Below are 18,153 nucleotides of genomic sequence, written 5' to 3' on the forward strand. Positions count from 1 at the left end.
ATATATATCAGTTTTTTATGTGGTATTTCGTTTTTAAGGATAGCGCCTCCTCATGATGTCCTTTCATGATGATGATCCTTGATCTGTGCAGGGTTTATGGCTGCATGACCTGGGAGCACCAGTTCTCTGTTTGTTTATGTTCTGTCATCTTGTGAACCGGTGTTCTGAACTGTAATTTCCCCCTGGGATCAATAAAGTATCATTCATTCATTCATTCATTCATTCATTCATTCATTCATTCATTCATTCATTCATTCATTCATTCATTCATTCATTCATTCATTCAAACAATATATATTATATCAGTTTGTTTGGGTGATGACACAATGTTTCTTGATGTCTCAAAGTCTGTCGTGAAACAATTTTAATTCACTTAGATTCACAAGTCAGTGATCAATATGATGCGATAACACATGCCCATCTAACATAATGATAAATGTTAAATGTAGTATATGATGWCAATATGATCAATGTTTTTGTTTTGCCTCGATGTAATTAAAACCTTAATCATTTAAATGCTATATCAACGTGGATCAATGTATCGTTACACCCCTAGCTCAAAAGTAGCTGGCAGCTYGRGAAGTTCACCATGTAAAACCTCAATTTTGCMGGCTACTTTTCCTGTGGCCCAGTAGTACTGGGAAATGGGAATTTTCTACTTACAAGTCTCCCTCCAGTCAGAATTCCTTGTTGGAAAGTGGGAGATTTCAGAAATCAAGACGGCAGCTACTCACCTCAGCAGTGAGTAAAACTCTCTTACTTTTACTGTTAATAGAGTTTTTATATATTTTATTTTTACATTTTGTCAGTCGTACACGTAGTACTTTTCATTGTTTATAAGGCGTGTTGAAACACTGTTTCTATGCAGGGAACACCACGTAGAGCTGTGTTTATTCATAGCAATGAGACGAGGAACGTGACATTTTAGTCAAAGTTAAACACGAATCATCAAAGTCGATTCCAACTTGCCCTTTGGGGTCCACCATAATGCTCATGTGGCCCTCAAAGAAAATGAGTTTGACACCCCTGTATGAGTTGTAAACATACACCCAATGAATACTTTATGAAAGTTCCATTAAAAAACCTATTCAATGGTTCATGAAATCATTAGCTAACACTACAAACAAACACGAAAGCATTATTGGCTTTAGTGACGGGTGATAAAAAAAGAAGCAAAACTCCAGGTGGATGTATTTAACATAGCACAGTGGAGACCTCACCACAATGTGATACCTTGTAAGATAAAGCTTTATTCGTACCAATCTGTCAATCGGCAGAAAATGTTATCACTCAAGTTCTATCAATTTATGTAATAAATCCCATTTAAGGATGTCAGGTGAAGCAACCTCGAGCTGAAGCATTTTAAGTGAGTTAAGTGGTCAGTGATTACCTTCTTTGACTGATGTGAGGCTGAAAAGACGTTTAAAACAGGTATTATAGTAGAAAGAATTCAGGTGTGAAAGCCTGCAGCAAAAAAAATGTCTGTTCTTCTCGTATTGCTGAACTATTTAGCTGAATCATACTGACAGCCTCGTTATCTTTTCCTGGGATCGTTTTTCCAGGAAAGCAATCAAAAAAAATTGAAGACATTATAAAATGGTTAATGCTAATTCATGTCAGTCCAAATGCTTGAAAAATGACAATGCTTTATATGTTGTACCCATATGTGTAAGTATGTCCCTAAATCTAAAACAAGAGCTCGAGGCATTTAAATTTGTGATTAATTGTTTAGTTAATGTGAAAGTTGTGGTGTTGTGAATTTCAGGCAGCATAGTTTCTTTCTTTAACGACCAAGTATGTCCTGAGTGACAATCACATTAAAATAAGGCTTGACTGGTTCTTCCTGTGAAATGTTTTGATGACACGCAGACAAACCAAACTGGAGCATAGGGCACCAGTGATGGTGCATTTTTCTGACTCAACCCTTGGGACTCACCAGGTTGAAATATTAATATTTAAAAAAAAAAAAAAAAAAAAAAYAAAGCAACCGGTGAATCAACACACAGGTATCTGGTTGTGGAAGAGGATGTTTTTTTGTTTCAATCAGCTCAAGAACATTTCATAAAGTTTGTCACAGTAAGTGTTCTAATTGAGGTATTAAAAACTGTAGAAGTTCAACAATTCAACAAACTAAATGATGAAATTCACACGACTTTTTTAAAGATGTAGTCAAATATTTAACAAACTGTATTTAAAAAAACTTATTGTGTTCCTTAAATGTTCATAGTAAACCAATTTTTTTCTCATTCAATACTTTTATTTGAACATGCTGACTTTAAATAAAACAAACATTTATTCAAACATCCAATAATAGACTTTTAACTTAAATAGAAAAAGGATCAAATACATGATGAAGACCAACACATCATTGCTCTTTTTCTTTCTGTATGATAGATGTTAAGATTAGGCCTTACAACTCTAAAATAGCCATTGCCTTAAGTGCCTATAGTATATTAAGGGTTATAGTTATATTTTTGTTACGTAATAATATTTTTGCTATAATTTCTGACTAAATGAAGAAGAAAATTGAATAAATGGAATAAAAAACAATAAATTCCTAACTCGTAGCATCCCATTTTGTTTTTAGCTCCAGGTCCTCCCTCTGAATCAGTGCTGGTTCACCGTTCATGTGATGAGAGCAATAAAATCTGACCACATCCACCCATATCCATCCCCAGGCCACTTTTTTTCTTTTTATAGGCTTCACAGAACAATATCTCTTTCTCTTACAGATAATTTCCTGATTGTCCAGGCTACCGGATTACTGAACATCATAAATTTGTATAATATTAACCACGGGCTGTGTAAAAAAACAAGAAGCAGATCTTTTTTTGTAGCAGTCAGAAACAGTCAGAGTGACCTCTAGTGGCTCTGAAGGAATCCTGAAAGTTGTATCAAAGTTTAAGTCTAAAAACATTCCCTGCTTTAGTTCTCTAACAGTAAAAACAGTGCTGAATGTGCGATATCTGTAAAAGATTAGAATGTGCCACTAATTTAGATATTTCTAAATACATCTATAAATACATAAATAATACACACACACTTTATAGAATCAATAGGATTTTTATTCCACTGACTAAATGCATTTACTTTACTGTTAAAATCCAACATATCTTAAGTTTTATCCATCCATCCATCCATCCATCCATCCTTATCCAACAGTCACTGTGCGAGGGGCGGGGTACATCCTGGACAGGATGCAAGTCCATCACAGTCTTAAGTTTTATCAACTTTATTCATTTTTGTTCTGTTTTTAAAAATGCCATATGTAAGGCTAGTTTAACCAATCAACAACCTTAGAAAACCAAGTACACAGGCCAATGCCATTCAAACACAGGGGTCTGTAAGTACTTGAAAAAAAAAACTAAGTAAAATTACATGAACAGAAAATGACTTTGGTGAAAAATAAATTTCACTGATGAGAAAACTACTCAAATAAAAGTCATAAAACTGTTCACAAAAATTTAAAAAGTAAAAGCAAAAGTACTTTTACACGCTCTCTAAAAAATAAACTGTTGAATTTACTGAACAAAATTGGTTCCACTAAGCCAGGTTGAGTAAACTGAGCAATATGTATGTATATTCTTTGCTCAATTTACTCAACTAGGCTTAGTGGAGCCAGCTGACTTTGTTGAGTAAATTCAACACTTGACCTTTTTAGAGTGCAGAAACATCTTTCATGATGAGTTTGAACAAGTAACTAGCTGTTAAATTTTAAAGTTAGGAAGTAAAAGTAAAAATTTTAGCTTTAAAATGTAATGAAATGAAAGTAAAAGTAGCTGTTTAAAAATAAGTGGTGAAATTACAAATCCTCAAAAAAATCTATTTAAGTACTGTAACGAAGTAAATGTACGTAGTTACTCTAAAACTCTGTTCAAACATGGGTTTGTAGGTAGTGCAATAAAAGGCATCCATGAAAAGCTGCAAAACTTTCTACAACGTAGTCTTGAGCAGTATTTTTCAAACTTTTCGATGGTATTTCGTTTTTTTTTAAACTTTGACTTCTTTTTCTACTCATTTTCTGCTCATTTCTTACCACTGACAGCATGTTGTGCAATGTGTGCAAAAAATAAAAGACAGAACCTGGAAAGGTAGACAACAAAAGAAATGTTAGGCATTAATTAATAATATTAATACAGAAGATGCACAGTAAACTTGTGTTTCTCAACCAATCCTTCAGATTGTGTTGTTATTGGCAATCAGTGTCTTACCTGCAGTAGAGCTCGCTCAGTTATTGTCAATTTATTCATATAACACGTTAAAAACAGCAAATGTTGACCAAAGTGATCACCTCTGGATTTCAGTTTGGATCCAAACATCTAGGAGAAACTGATTATTAGTCCAGAGGGTTCTGAGTGCAGATGTTAAGAAGATCACATAAATGTAGCATCCTTAWTTACAATATAACTGAGCWAATCCAACAGAAATACCAAACAGACYACACAYTCTTACAAAATATGTGAAAATGATGTTTTTCTTATGCARTAGGAGAAAGAAAAAGTAGRTCCKACTAACCGCTTATGATTTAGACAAGATTTTAATAGTTTAGTTACTTTCCACTGTGTTCCTGTTCATGATATACATCACCTGAAARGACTAAAGTATCAAAGTGTCGATATTTTGATTCTAGATTCAYTTTTGGAACATAAAGTTCTGGTACGGTACCAYTATTTTAGTATCGATTCGCACATCACTACTTAAGACAAGTTCAGTCATACAAAAATCCTTGCAAACATTAATTTATAAACCTTTTTTTGCTGTCACTTTTGCATTAGGTCTTTGTTTACATAGAAGTTTATTTACAGTGAATAGTTCTACTGAGTCATCGTATTGTCTAATTTATGGAACAATGCTGTCTGCCTCAACAATCAGACATGTTTTTTTGTTTGTTTTTAGATCTGACTATTTAAATTACTGGCTTTAACCAGTGGAATGTCATCGGGTAAGAAGTTGCAGAATATATTAACAGTCTGTAGGGGGAGCACAAAGAACAYAAAGAGGGCAGGCTCTGCTACAACTCATCTGTGGGGTCCAACTTGCCGAGGTAGTTTGACCTCATTTTGTGGGAACAACGAACTGGAACACAAGATGTTACGTCATGCTATTATATGGTTTTATTCCAATCCTTACCAAGTAAGAAAGGAATCTACTCAAATTGAGGCTCCTACTTTTCTAATTTGGGTTTCATTATGCAGCAAAAACCAAAACAACAACAACAAAACTCTCTTCACACTTGAGTGGGGTTTGTTCACGTCAAGACAAAGACAGGAGTCAGCAATTATAAGGTCAGTGAGGGCCAAAAGCACAAGGAAATGGGCAGTTTCAGCGAACCACGCCTTTTTTATAATTTGAATTCTTGTAAATGTTTTGTATTGAGTGGTGCCTTTTTCAGTTTCTGGCTTGAAATTCAAAAACGATCATCAAAAAAAGGCAAAGAATTTTAATGACATATTATTGAGACGCCACAAGAAATGGCCATGTGGACTGTTGGACATTCAGAAATGTTTGTGGGATCTCTCGCTCCCTGCATGTACATGCTGCTCAAGAGAAAATGATTGTTTTTTTTTTTCTTTTTTCTTCTTTTTGTTTTTTTTGCAGGACTATTCACAGAGGGCTGGGCTTTCATGAGACGAGCAGGCCGGCTGCTCTGCTTACAGAATGACATTTAAAAAAAGAGGAGAGGAGAGGAGAGGAGAGGAGGAAAAAAAAAGGGGCAGAGTCACAGTTTGGGAAGGCCCTTTTTTAACCCTGCGTCTCTGTAAATTTATAGGTTCTCTACAAACACACCCACATGTGGACACACACACACACACACACACACACACACACACACACACNACACACACAGATAGCAGAAGGCCAACACACAAAGTCAGGATGTGACATCACCCACAGGAAGAGAAGCCAAACACTTATTTTCATCCTCTTTGTGTGTGTGTGTGTTGTCTACTGAGAGAAGTCGGAGTTTCTCAGACAGTCGATGACCAGCTGAGAGAGGAACTTTAGAAGATCTGGAGGGATAGAACAGCCGGAGCTGAKTTCCACACTGGAGTTTGATCCTCCCTGAACTCCCACCAACTTTCCACAGCATTCCTAACTATCGGCTGTTGGCTTTCAGTGAGGTACAGTGCAGGAAGTTTTGTTTCTTTTTTTTTTTTCCATTTCATAATTTCCTCCTTTGTGGGCTTTTTTTGTTTTTTTGTTTTTGTACATTGTATGAAGAGCCACTTTATTCTCACCAGCCTTCGGTGTCAGTGGCAAATTCCATGAAGACCAGTAAAACAAGCATGAAGGGACTGTTATTCATAGTACATGATTAGACATGCTTTCGCCTGAGGCTGTTGAGGCARGCAGGAGACTCAGATTTCAAGTCATTTTGTCCTGCATGTTGTGACTTTTTGTTTCAGTCATCGCCATCTTTTGTTGCTTTGTGTTCAGCTGGAGATGTCTCTGACTTGTCAAGTGAGTCTCTGTAACTTTGCCAACCTGAGAGGTTTGTTTCTTTCTGAACTTGCACCTTTTCATCTCGTGACCATGCATCCATGCTTCTGTAATGATCAATTTGGCTAAAATCAAGCTCACGATTAAAACCCCACGCACAGATTTTCGACAAAATCAACAGCATCAATGCTTGGTTTATAACGTGCATACAAATAGTCGTTCAAAAACTGAAACTTCTGTGTTTCAAAGTCACGGTAGTTTCCAGAAAGGCAGCAACAGAAAATGGTCAGAGCTGTCGTTCAGAATGGGACTCGGGACACAAATGCGGATGTAGTGTCATGTTACAACAACAATCCTAAATGTGACTGTGTCTGACCTGTGGCAGCTGACACGTGCTTTTAAGGACTGAACAGTGAAGCTCATGAGCTAAAAAGAAAATTTTGACTTTATTCAATAATTTCTCTGATGTTGCAGTAATCAGAAATATACAGTATTTGTTGTGTTTGATATAAAACCCAAACCAGAGACTATCATTCTGTTTTCCATCAGCTGTCAGTGGTTTTCTACAACATTTAAAGGGATTCCTGTCATCATGCAGCATCTGAAGGCTGAGATCATTTCTCTATGCTCCCAAGAGCTGTTTACTCTGTACTGAATCACATTATGACATTTATTTTCACAATACAAGTTAACTCCTGTGGCCTGACATCTGCTCCAGCAAATTATTGGCATTTCTATTTATAGATTCAGTTGTGTTGTRCAACAGCTCAAACAAAGCAGTAATGGTACATCTTTGTTTGTTCTCTGTAATGTTTTAATTCTACATGTTGTAGAGATTTATTATTTGTGAACATAAAGATGGTGATAAAACTATGTTCAAAACGTTTATTTTCACAAGACAAAAAAGTGTATTGTACTGTATTATATCAGAATTAGAATTCTTATTMTCATTGTAGGAATGAAACATTGTACAACAAACTTTGAGGTGAAATTCTCCAGTGTGAATAGGAACACAAACAATCAAAAGTGTCTCAATAATCCAGGTAGAAATAAAAAAAGTTGAGTAGGTCCTCTGGACGGGTTCGTTTTTTGTTGAAACATTTTGTCTCTTCTCCAAGAGACGTCTTCAGTCTGAGGAGTTACAGGAAAACTCGTCCTTYTAAACAGTACTTCCACATGGTGGACAAACAAGTTTAACGATGACAATCAAACTGTTCACATGCAAAAGAGGACCATCTGCCTAARGACRAYTGGTCCCTGGTCATCACTATTGTTCACAGAGGGCTGAGTAGTCGCAATAACAGCATTATAAGAGGGAGACAATTTGGACATGCAGGCCTCCACCCCYTTTAATAACAATACCATAAAAATGTTTTCTCTTCACCAAAATGGCTTCCTTTACTCCTCTCTCAAACCAGTGTTCCTCTCTATCAAGGATGAGAACYTCTTCTTCCCTGAAAGAGTGTAAACTGCAGAGTCCTGGCCTGATGATGCTGTTCTTCTGTGTTGGGCCATCCTTTTGAACAYTGTCTGCTTTGTTTCCCTGARGTATAACTGGTCACAATCCTCCTGGTACTTGACAGWGGGGARCGGCTCTTTGGGGTGAACCAAGCTTTGTCATAATGTGRTTTGGAGTTTGAAAGCCACTGGGTCGTCATGTTTAGAAAARAAACATCTCAGTTTCTCTGAAAGTCCTGCAACKTACYGAATGACCTGGGTCTSGGTTTGGGGTCCTCCTTTTCATCGGATGGCTGGAGTCCTGTTTGGGTTTGTGATATTTCTCCTTCTCCCTGGCTCCTGGGTTTATGGGGASACTGTCTGCTCTGTGGTACAGAGTRCTGATSACTCCTAACTTTTGCTCCAGTGGGTGATGGGAGTTAAAACGTAAATACCGGTCTGTGTGGGTGAGTTTCCAGTACACATCAGTTTCCAACTGTCCTCCATCTGAGTTTGAGACGTCACAGTCCAGGAAAGCCAACCTGACATTTTCTTACATACTTTCATGTGAACTTTTCCACAGAGTTGATGTGATCAGTGAAATGTTYGACTTCCTGTGATTTAAAATAAAAACCAAAAGAAAAAAAACAAAACAATATAGTCATAGTGTACATGTCTTTAGATGGCGTGGACTTGAAGCTGTTTTGTAAACATGAAACTGTATTGCAATGCAAACATGATGGTGGACGAGGTCAGATTTACCAATGAGCAACATTTAGCGAGGTGATTGCTGAAGTATAGAAACAGTATTTTTTTTTAGTTTTAGTCTTTATGGATCTGAAACATCTGCCTTAAAGCAGGTTTTCAAACAGTTCATGTCCTGGGTCTGATGGGTCCTGAAGGATTTTTTATTTCACATTCTTGAGACAACAGAAAGTACGCAGTTCATAGTGAGGGTAGAGGACAGCCAACTTTCTGCTGGGAAACCTTAAAAACCCTGTGGAGCTCTTCCTTCTGTTACCATGCAGCTGGAGAATCGTTCTCACAGAGACAGTAGATCAAGATATTCTCTACTGTACAGCGGTAGAAGGACACTTGCGGTCTCTCGGGGATGTTGTTCTCTTTGAGAACCRTTAGGAAGTAGTCCCTTTTGGGCCTTCTTTATTACATCTGCAGTGTGTATTCCCCAGGTCAGGTCCTCCCTGATGGTGACTTCCAAGAAGTGTAAGTCTGTTTCCACATAGACTGTTTCCACACAGTCCCAATTGATGAAGAGTTGTTGTTGACATCCTTCTTCATGAAGTCCACAATAAGCTCCTCAGTCTTACCTGTGTTAAAGAGCAAGTTGGTGGTCCTACACCACGCTATCAGCTGCTCCACCTCATCCCTGTGGGACAACCACCCCCAGTCATGAGTCTTACTACCGTGGTATTGTCAGCAAACTTCACAGTGGTGTTACTATAGTGGGCAGGAATGCAGATATAGAGGGTTTCGTATTATATTGTACAGTATTGCATCTTATTGGATTTGACTGGACCAAAAACTGTAGCATATTGTATTTAACCATATGTATTGTATCACAATATACCATATTGTATGACACTGTGCCATATTATTATAATATATTGCATGTGTATGTACTGTCATGTACTGTCTGTAATTTCCCTTCACGGGATCAATAAAGTATCATTCATTCATTCATTCATTCATTCATTCATTCATTCATTCATTCATTCATTCATTCATTCATTCATTCATGTACCATGTGGCTCATGTTCATTTCTTAAAGAATTTTCATTTTTAATATTTTGGAAATAGTTTAGTAGTTATTTTTATTTTTTGCTATTTTAGTTAGACAAAGATGTCAGGAAAAGGAAAAGCTTAACACATTTCTTGTTTCTTTTCACAGAACCGTTCCACAAACAGGAAACAAGCACTCCATGAAATCTGAACATGGCAGACACCGACCTCTTGTGACCTGATTTCAASTGGCCTGACTTCCTCACATCCCAATAAAGTTGATCCAACTCAAACCTAATAATTATTCTGGAGAACTTTGTCTCCCCTTATCTTAGGGGGAAACAACTGAGTCAATGGCACTGTGTCTCGGGCAAGTGTTCAGCAAAGCCCGAACATTCAGGCCGAAGAGGCGGTTTGAGCCCGGCACACAACGCTTTGAACTCTACAAGAAGGCCCAGGCCTCGCTCAAGTCAGGCTTGGACCTGAGGAAAGTGGTTCAGCTGCCAGAGGGAGAGAACCTCAATGACTGGATTGCAGTTCACGTGGTGGATTTCTTTAACCGCATCAACTTGATCTATGGAACGGTCAGCGAGTACTGCACAGAGCGCACGTGTCCCATCATGTCTGGAGGACTGAGGTACGAGTACAGATGGCAGGACGGCGAGGACTACAAGAAACCTACCAAGCTGCCTGCACTCAAGTACATGACTCTGCTGATGGACTGGATAGAGTCGCTCATCAATGATGAGGATATCTTCCCCACCAGAGTAGGTGTGTGTAAAGAGTCAATGATTTGCATCTACAGTGATTAGGCAATAAAAAGGTTAATTAAACGTGATTCTGGCATTTAGAAGAGCACAGTTTATGGTGCCATTATTTTGTCACTGACAGATATGACTGTTTGAGATGWGAATTTCTTTCATAAAGTTAAGGTAGCTGAAAGGTTTACAGTCCAACCAAACAATTCTGTCRGCAACAATCAAGGCCCTGGTTTAATGGATTTTACATAAGTTTTGGTTTACTTTAACATGGTGTCAATCGGGAGAGATAAAATTTATTTACGAACCAGGCATTAGTTTGATCAGMTTTGCCCTCTTTTACCCATCTTCCATGTGCCTGAGCAAGAACAAAACCCACATCAGTGTWACAGGATACAAAGACTCTTATAAACATAAAGTTTCAGAACATGAATATTGGAGTTTTAACATTATTTCCAGGAAAAAAAAACTTGCTTCTTTCTTTTGCTTTAGGAGTACCTTTCCCCAAGAACTTCCAGCAGGTGTGCAAGAAGATCCTGAGCCGTCTCTTCAGAGTGTTTGTTCATGTTTACATTCATCACTTCGACAGCATCTGCAGCATGGGCGCTGAGGCCCACATCAACACCTGTTACAAACACTACTACTACTTCATCACAGAGTTCCATCTCATCGATAACTCCGAACTGGAGCCTCTGGTGAGTCATCCTGTTGGAAAGGGAAGTTTACTACGTTACAATCTGGAACAAAGGTCTTGGGGTCATACAGTACTGCAAGGGGGTCATGAAAATTTTTGGTTAGACTTTATTTAAAAAAAAACACATTACAATGAATCCAACAATGTAGCAATAAATTGATAAATGGAGGTATAAAATAATGTATTTCAGTCAGAAATGCACACATTCAGRGAGCACCAGCTGAACTCTAGTGTCACTCTCAGCCTGACCCTCCATGTATTCTACTCGCGAAGAGAAGACCCCGCCCCCTATCCATACTGGACAAGTCATACTGRCCTGCTGGCATATTCTGATCACAGTAACTAAGAGTCTGTTAGTGCTGTAATATTTACAATACTTCTACAGTGCTGTAACTCATGTATACAATGAACCCCCGATTTTCATGGGAGTTACATTCGAGTACCTGTGAATCGTGAAAAAATGCAAATATTGGATGCGGTCCAGAAAAGGCCTAGAGTGTGTTTGGGTGACATCATAATGCAGTAAGAAAAAAAAAAAAAAAAAAAAAAAAATACAACAGCTAAACAGTTAGCAGCTACATGCCACATGGAGAAGTGGATTGTGGGCAAAGCTGCGTCAAGAACTGTGCTGCATTTTTTATATGGAACTGAATTTACATTGACTTTTATGTTACAAAATAAAACGATATTGTTCTTAATAATTTAGCTTGAAAACTCACAAAAAACCATGAGAGAAAAAAATTGACATACCATACTGAACTGTTTCTCCGGTTTCCACAGTTTTACGGGGATTAACGCAAACTAGTGCTCCATGAAAATATCCCTGAAGGACTGAGTCACACAAACTGTGAAATGCATCTTTGCAAGTAAATCTGTGTTTTGGTAGATTATGTCTTTTTTGTGTTTCTTAGTAATAAATCTTACACCATGCACCTGATTGGCAGCACCTGGGGATACCAGAAGCTCAAAACAAGAAGCTGTTTGGCKGAGAATTGGCGTTGATCTGGCTCTCCATCAGTTTGTGGGTCACCGACTGAAAAACACAGAAGACCTCTGATCTAGAGGGATATATCTGCAATTTTGTCATTTTTTTAACCTTTGAGTGTTTGTAAGACATGATAAAGTTTTACTCATAAAAAAGAACAGCTATTTTCCATCCAGACTAAAACATCTCTCATCCTGCCTGAGCATGATTACAGAACACATAAACTGTGTCCTCACCCACAATAACATATTTTTCATTAGATTTTTTTTAATAAAACTGGAATTCCGTCAACTTTTTGTTGAGAATCTGAGCAGATGAACAATAGTTYGCAGTTAATAATAGTAATAATTAATAGATCAAACCAGTTAAAGTGTGATTTCATTATTTTTTCCTGCATTGTGAAACAGGGATGTGACGGTTGTGTCAGCACAATGAAAACTGTGAACCTTAAGTTTCATTATTTCAAATTCACTTCTCCATTTTTACAAGAATGAATGAATTTGGCTGTGTTGTTATTGTTCTTGTGCAACAGAAACAGATTTGATTTGTTGACTCGCTCTTTGTTTGGTTTCCCTGCAGAAYGAGATGACGGAGAGGATTTGCACTTGAAGAGAACCGAACGGACAAAGAAGTTTACATTTTGACGTTATCTGAGCCCTTCTCCAGAGAAAATATAAGCTTCAGCACATTCCAGACAAAGAATAGTTTTATATCAATTTGTATGAGAGTTTTTTTTAACATATGGACAATCAATTAATTGACCACTTTCCTTCAGATGGTGGTACTGTATGTACACAGAAACTTTTACTTACTCTCATTATGGTGCTGTGACATCTTTATACTCCTCTGTTAGTTTCTAACACAAGACTACATTTCCTTTGTTTGTTTCTTGTCTTTATGTTCATGTTTATGTGTGATATGACGCCTGTATGATTGTGGTCACTGCCAGTTGATTAAAATGAAATGAAATGTAATATTTTTCTTGCTCAGAGCTCTAKATTTAGTAATTTTCATTCATAATAATGTACAAAAAAGTTTTTATATTTAGGGAGATCTACCGGTTCTCCTAGTGCTAGTTAAAAAGTAATTTCAGTTATCAGTGGAAATAATACTGTCTCGTTTGGCAACAAATACAATAAGTGAAAACTATGACAAATAACTCAATTTACAACATTTGAAATGTGACTTTCACTTGATAAAGATTTCAATTCAGAGATCGTCAGTGATGATTTCAGAAAGGAAGAATGTGGATATGTGTAAACCTACACGACTTGGAACTGTGGTATTTTTCCAAGGAAAACTGACACTTGAGATATCTGAAATGTGAATTATGTAATGGAAAAATGCTCCTTTGGATACCTGAAACATTCCTTTTGACAGGGAAAAAGTGAATTGTGGATACAGAATCTGCTGTACACATTTAGGCTATTTGGCCAACAAAACTTTTTAAAGATTTTCAGACATCATAAACTTATTTTTTATACTGTCTCAGCGAAGAACCACAATTTTATTTTATCAGTAACAATATGACTGTTAAGAATGTAACTTTGACTGAGTGTAAATTTTAAAAATGTGTGTGGTTTGATGACATAAACTGCCACGCACAAAAAAAATCCCCATTACAGGCACTGTGGGCGTGGCCATCAGTCACGACATATACGTAAGCAGACGTAAACTAATCGGATGAGCAGGAACGCACGAGGAGGCGGGGCAGACGTCTGTTTATGTGTTTTCCCGGCTAATGGATCTCTGTTAGCAATGGGAGCTTGCATCAGCTGTCAGGAGCTTTGACGAAAGGGATTTGGTCCTTTGTGGAGCCCAGGTTAGATCTATTATTTTCATTTATTGTTTATTGGAACTGTCTTTAATAGTTGRCGACATGCAGAGAAGCAAATGGACATGAGTCTCTATGCTAAATTAGCAAGCGATGATGCTAGCTAAGCTAGCTAGCCCGCGAAAGCTRATCAAAAGGTCGCTTAACAAAGATGCTAACTCTAAGTTTAGCGCGTATTTTCGTAACAATACTGCCAGTATCATGTAACAATGTCGTTATTGTTATGTACAAGCCGTCAGAACTATAATGTTATGTTTGCTAACATGTCCAGTGCTTATCTGGCTTTAGCAAACTTGTTGGTTCAGTAAGCTGATCAGCCATTCCGCATTCTAACCTGCCAATGTACTACATAATTTAGAATTGAGAAAAGCACACTGAGTAACTATTCTTGTTGCTGTCGTTTGTGTTGGTGATTGATGATTTTTTTTATGTAACACACAAGAATGTCTCTGCAGTGTGCTCCGCATTGAGTATTTCTGTGATGTTCTCTCAGTTGGCAGATATGGTGAGGCACCGCGTGATGACAGAGCTGCAAACCATCCAGCATACTCTCCAGGTTCGATGGACTCCTTTTACTGTCACTGATCTCACTTCCTGAATCATGGCAGAGGATGTGAAGCTGTCAGATAGTAGTACACACACGTTTATCTGATCAGAAACCTGGAAGTTGAATAAACTCCAATGAGTCATATGCTATCAGTGGTTGTGTGAATGTTTCTGGTAACGTATAATACTGTACCAAGGATTTTACTTGTAGAAATGCTACCTTAAAGAGTGAATAATTTGTTTAGACTTCCATAAAAAAGCTATAAAATATCTATTGTTGCTTCACCACCTGATCTTTTTTTTTTGTTACTCTCTCACTTTCCCTACCACTCTTTGTTACAGGGTAACCCCCTGGCTGTGAGCCAAGTGGGGCAAAACAGCGGGGCAATAAAGGACAACGTCAAAGAGGAAAGGCAGCTCCTCTCGCAAGGCCCAGCAGGTACACCAGCTCTGTTATTTGCAATCGCCCTAAAAGCGCACATTGGTTTGTTGACTCCCGGCAACATTTGCATGGGTTTAAAACAGTTTCCATTGTGTTCTCCCCTCTGTGCTGCTGCAGAGATCGCGTCCAGCCAGCCGGTGAACATCCCAGATTTGGCAAAAAGAAGAAAGAAAAAAAGGACCAGAGCAACAGACAGCTTTACAGGCACTTTTGATGGTAATGTTGAAGTCATTATTGTAGAGCAGATGCAGTGTTTGCAAAATGTGGAAGTGCTGTTTGTATTTACTACTCAGTAAAAGTTCATTATCGTCTCATGTAACACTTGATTTTCAGACCTCTACAAACTAACAGATGAGGTCCTCGGTCAGGGGGCTTATGCAAAAGTTCAGGGGTGTGTGAGCCTGCAGAACGGACAAGAGTTTGCTGTGAAAGTAAGAATTTATTCTCTCTCTCTTTTTTTTTTTTTTTTAGAAATATGGAGTATGACATGTTTTTGCTCAGACTACTAATTATGACTTTTGTGTTGTCTTGCAAAGATCATAGAAAAGGCTGCAGGCCACAGCCGCAGCAGAGTATTTAGAGAAGTGGAGACGCTCTACCAGTGCCAAGGAAACAAGTGAGCGCATTTAATCAAAACTTTTTCGTCTAAAAAGTAAACTCAAAGCGGAATAATCCGGATTGAATCATTTCTTATGTTTATTCAGAAACATTCTGGAGCTGATCCAGTTCTTTGAAGACGGCTCCTGCTTTTATCTGGTGTTTGAGAAGCTACGAGGAGGTAAGTATGAAGGATCTGAGTGCTCCTGTTCATTTAGTTTCTTTTACAGACCGCTCAATGTAAACACACAAAAATGAGTGCTCGTGATTCTTTTCTGCAGGCTCCATTCTTACGCACATCCAGAACCGAAAGCACTTTAATGAACTGGAGGCCAGTAAGGTAGTCAAGGACATTGCACAAGCTCTGGACTTTTTGCACACAAAGGGTAGGTTGAAATTCAAATAACGTTTTATTATATGAAACAAGTTAAGGGCCTTTTTTTCATCTTGGGAACTTGGTGTTTTTTCAGGCATTGCTCATAGAGATCTTAAGCTGGAAAACATACTCTGTGAAAGAACTGATCGGGTAAGTAGGATAGTATTTACAAATCTTTTAGAAAGACACCAGTTATCACTGTAGCTACAGCCTGCGACTCCATTTTTCTTCCTCAGGTGTCGCCAGTAAAAATCTGTGACTTTGATCTAGGGAGTGGAGTGAAGCTCAGCAGTGCCTGTACTCCAATAACGACTCCAGAGCTCACCACACCGGTACAGACGCATCGTGTTTTACAGAAACCTTATTTAATTATCAATACTGACTTTGTGTTTTTAGCTTTATTTTTTCCCTTCTTTTCACCCTCTCAGTGTGGCTCAGCAGAGTATATGGCTCCAGAGGTAGTGGAGGCATTTACAGATGAGGCCTCTTTCTACGACAAGCGCTGTGACCTGTGGAGTCTCGGTGTTATCCTGTACATCCTGCTGAGTGGAAGCCCACCCTTCACAGGTCACTGTGGCACCAACTGTGGCTGGGACTGGGGAGAAACCTGCAGGGCATGCCAGGTATGATCACCTCTCAGTTTCTGTGTGCTTAAGGGCCCTACATACTCTACCTTAGGGGTTTCTCAAACCTTTTGGGTCTAGGGACCAGTTACAAGGACGAAAAATTTCCAGGGACCCCCTCATAAACTCCACACTGTTTTAAAATATAATTTACTGTCATTTCAACCCCTAAATGCCATGGGAATATATATTTTTATTTAGTTTATTATGTTCGTTTTATTAGTCCATTGTTCCTCGTGCATTTTTAAAAATAAAAATTAAATTAACAATTTAGTGAAATTTTTTTAAGAAACCCCCAAGATCACAGACCCCTGGGAGTCCTAGGACCCCAGTTTGAGAACTTCTGCTTTGATGCCATAAAATCAGCTCTCTTTGAAGCGGGTGCATTTTCATCCTTATGAAAATCGTATAATTACGTTCGAAGTGGTTTGACCCAGGCCAAACGTTTCCTCACAGGAGAAAGGGTCAACTATAATGATGTTGGTCAGAAAGTCGTCGGCTTGTTTTTTTAAGCAGAAAAGTTTTCAGACAACAGTGGTGACATTTTACTTCAGCCCCTCCTCTTCCAGAAGCCAGCTGTTGTGCATCCAAGCAACATGTCTGCAGAGGTCGACATAAGAGCTTTAAAGTGTTCTGACTGAGATGACCTATTTTTAATTCGGACAACCAGATCTGGTGGACAACCAATTGAAATCTTGGATTTACTGTATGTTTGCCAGCGCATCGACAGAATTCAGTCATCTGTAAAAATGAARGGAGGAAAAAAAACGTGTTTTGTTGTGTTTTAATTTTTTAAAGCTGTTCAGCCTATGATGATAGTGGGATTAAACTGACAGTTCTTTCYATCAATAAAGAGAACCACAGTCAAAGTTTTACTCAGTCAGAGCAGAMCAGGGCGGGTCATGCTGTCTGARTGACAGCAGGTGTGTGCAGCAGTGTTAACAGACTGCAGTGTTTCCCAGACTATTTTCCAAGGACGATCATGTATTTTAAGTATTATATTTTGAAAGCACCTCACAAGCATTTCCACCGTAGTAGGAGGGGGTTTCCTTGGGCAATATGAAATCCATTTTAATTTTTTTCTAGGTGGTCCCGAGGCTGCCTGTCAGTACTACACTGACCCACCGTTTCAGGAGTTGGCAAGAAACTCGTTTGTTTTGTTTGTTTGTTTGTGTTTACCTTCCTTGGAGTTGAGAGGCGCGGCAGATGGGGGCATCTCTGCTCCCCTCCTCCTGTTTGTCTTCTAAATGAGCCGAGCTGGTCAGAACACRCTTCAGTAACTTTWTGGGGCGTCTTCTGAAAGAGCCCAGAATGTTTGTCTCAGATTTAATAGAAAACTTGTGGAAATTTGCCGCATCAGAATACTGTCACACTGCCCAAGCCTAGTGAACATGAAGGTCAGAGAGGCGATGGAACGGAGTGTTGTTGTTTACATTGTTAAAAGTCAATGAATAGTTATAATTCACACCTTTGTCACTATGAAAACCTCATTGTTTGGCAAACTAAATATCAGCTGTGTACTGAGAGAGTCCGTCGCTCATTTCCGCCATTGCTGAATAAAATTCAAATTAAATTGCCGAATTTTTCATGTTATGTTTTTTTAATAAAAAAAAGCTTTTTCTCATTTAATAAATATTAGTAATATTTCTGCGGTTAATCAAAATTATCTGTTCATCATTC

At 38.2% G+C, this 18,153-nt stretch overlaps 2 protein-coding genes across 6 annotated transcripts in view; both read left to right on the top strand.

The window, feature by feature from the left end:
- The first annotated feature begins 5,083 nt into the window (after positions 1-5,083).
- Positions 5,084-13,029, top strand: mob3c (MOB kinase activator 3C). 5 transcript variants are annotated; one of them, XM_014002935.1, is made up of 5 exons: positions 5,090-5,285; positions 5,599-6,122; positions 9,788-10,389; positions 10,869-11,071; positions 11,982-13,029. In XM_014002935.1, exons 3-5 carry the CDS (start codon positions 9,972-9,974, stop codon positions 11,982-11,984), a joined length of 624 nt encoding a protein of 207 aa, XP_013858389.1. In that variant the 5' UTR covers positions 5,090-5,285; positions 5,599-6,122; positions 9,788-9,971; the 3' UTR covers positions 11,985-13,029. The 5 variants fall into 5 exon arrangements, 4 of the variants coding, with proteins under 4 accessions (XP_013858390.1, XP_013858389.1, XP_013858388.1 ...); XM_014002934.1 differs by having other exon boundaries at positions 5,092-5,285; positions 12,635-13,029; XM_014002936.1 differs by lacking the exon at positions 11,982-13,029 and having other exon boundaries at positions 5,084-5,285; positions 9,788-10,385; positions 10,869-11,008.
- A 702-nt stretch (positions 13,030-13,731) lies between these two features.
- Positions 13,732-18,153, top strand: part of mknk1 (MAPK interacting serine/threonine kinase 1) — an 11,136-nt gene continuing 6,714 nt past the window's right edge. Inside the window, exons 1-11 of the mRNA XM_014002937.1 lie at positions 13,732-13,877; positions 14,383-14,445; positions 14,778-14,874; positions 14,995-15,093; positions 15,211-15,308; positions 15,414-15,493; positions 15,582-15,655; positions 15,756-15,860; positions 15,945-16,000; positions 16,087-16,182; positions 16,279-16,473. Coding sequence (XP_013858391.1) covers positions 14,392-14,445; positions 14,778-14,874; positions 14,995-15,093; positions 15,211-15,308; positions 15,414-15,493; positions 15,582-15,655; positions 15,756-15,860; positions 15,945-16,000; positions 16,087-16,182; positions 16,279-16,473 — 954 coding nt within the window. The 5' untranslated portion in view covers positions 13,732-13,877; positions 14,383-14,391. The remainder of the gene's footprint in view (positions 13,878-14,382; positions 14,446-14,777; positions 14,875-14,994; positions 15,094-15,210; positions 15,309-15,413; positions 15,494-15,581; positions 15,656-15,755; positions 15,861-15,944; positions 16,001-16,086; positions 16,183-16,278; positions 16,474-18,153) is intronic.

Source organism: Austrofundulus limnaeus, unplaced genomic scaffold (assembly GCF_001266775.1).
Source record: "Austrofundulus limnaeus strain Quisiro unplaced genomic scaffold, Austrofundulus_limnaeus-1.0 Scaffold15, whole genome shotgun sequence".
Lineage (NCBI taxonomy): Eukaryota > Metazoa > Chordata > Actinopteri > Cyprinodontiformes > Rivulidae > Austrofundulus > Austrofundulus limnaeus.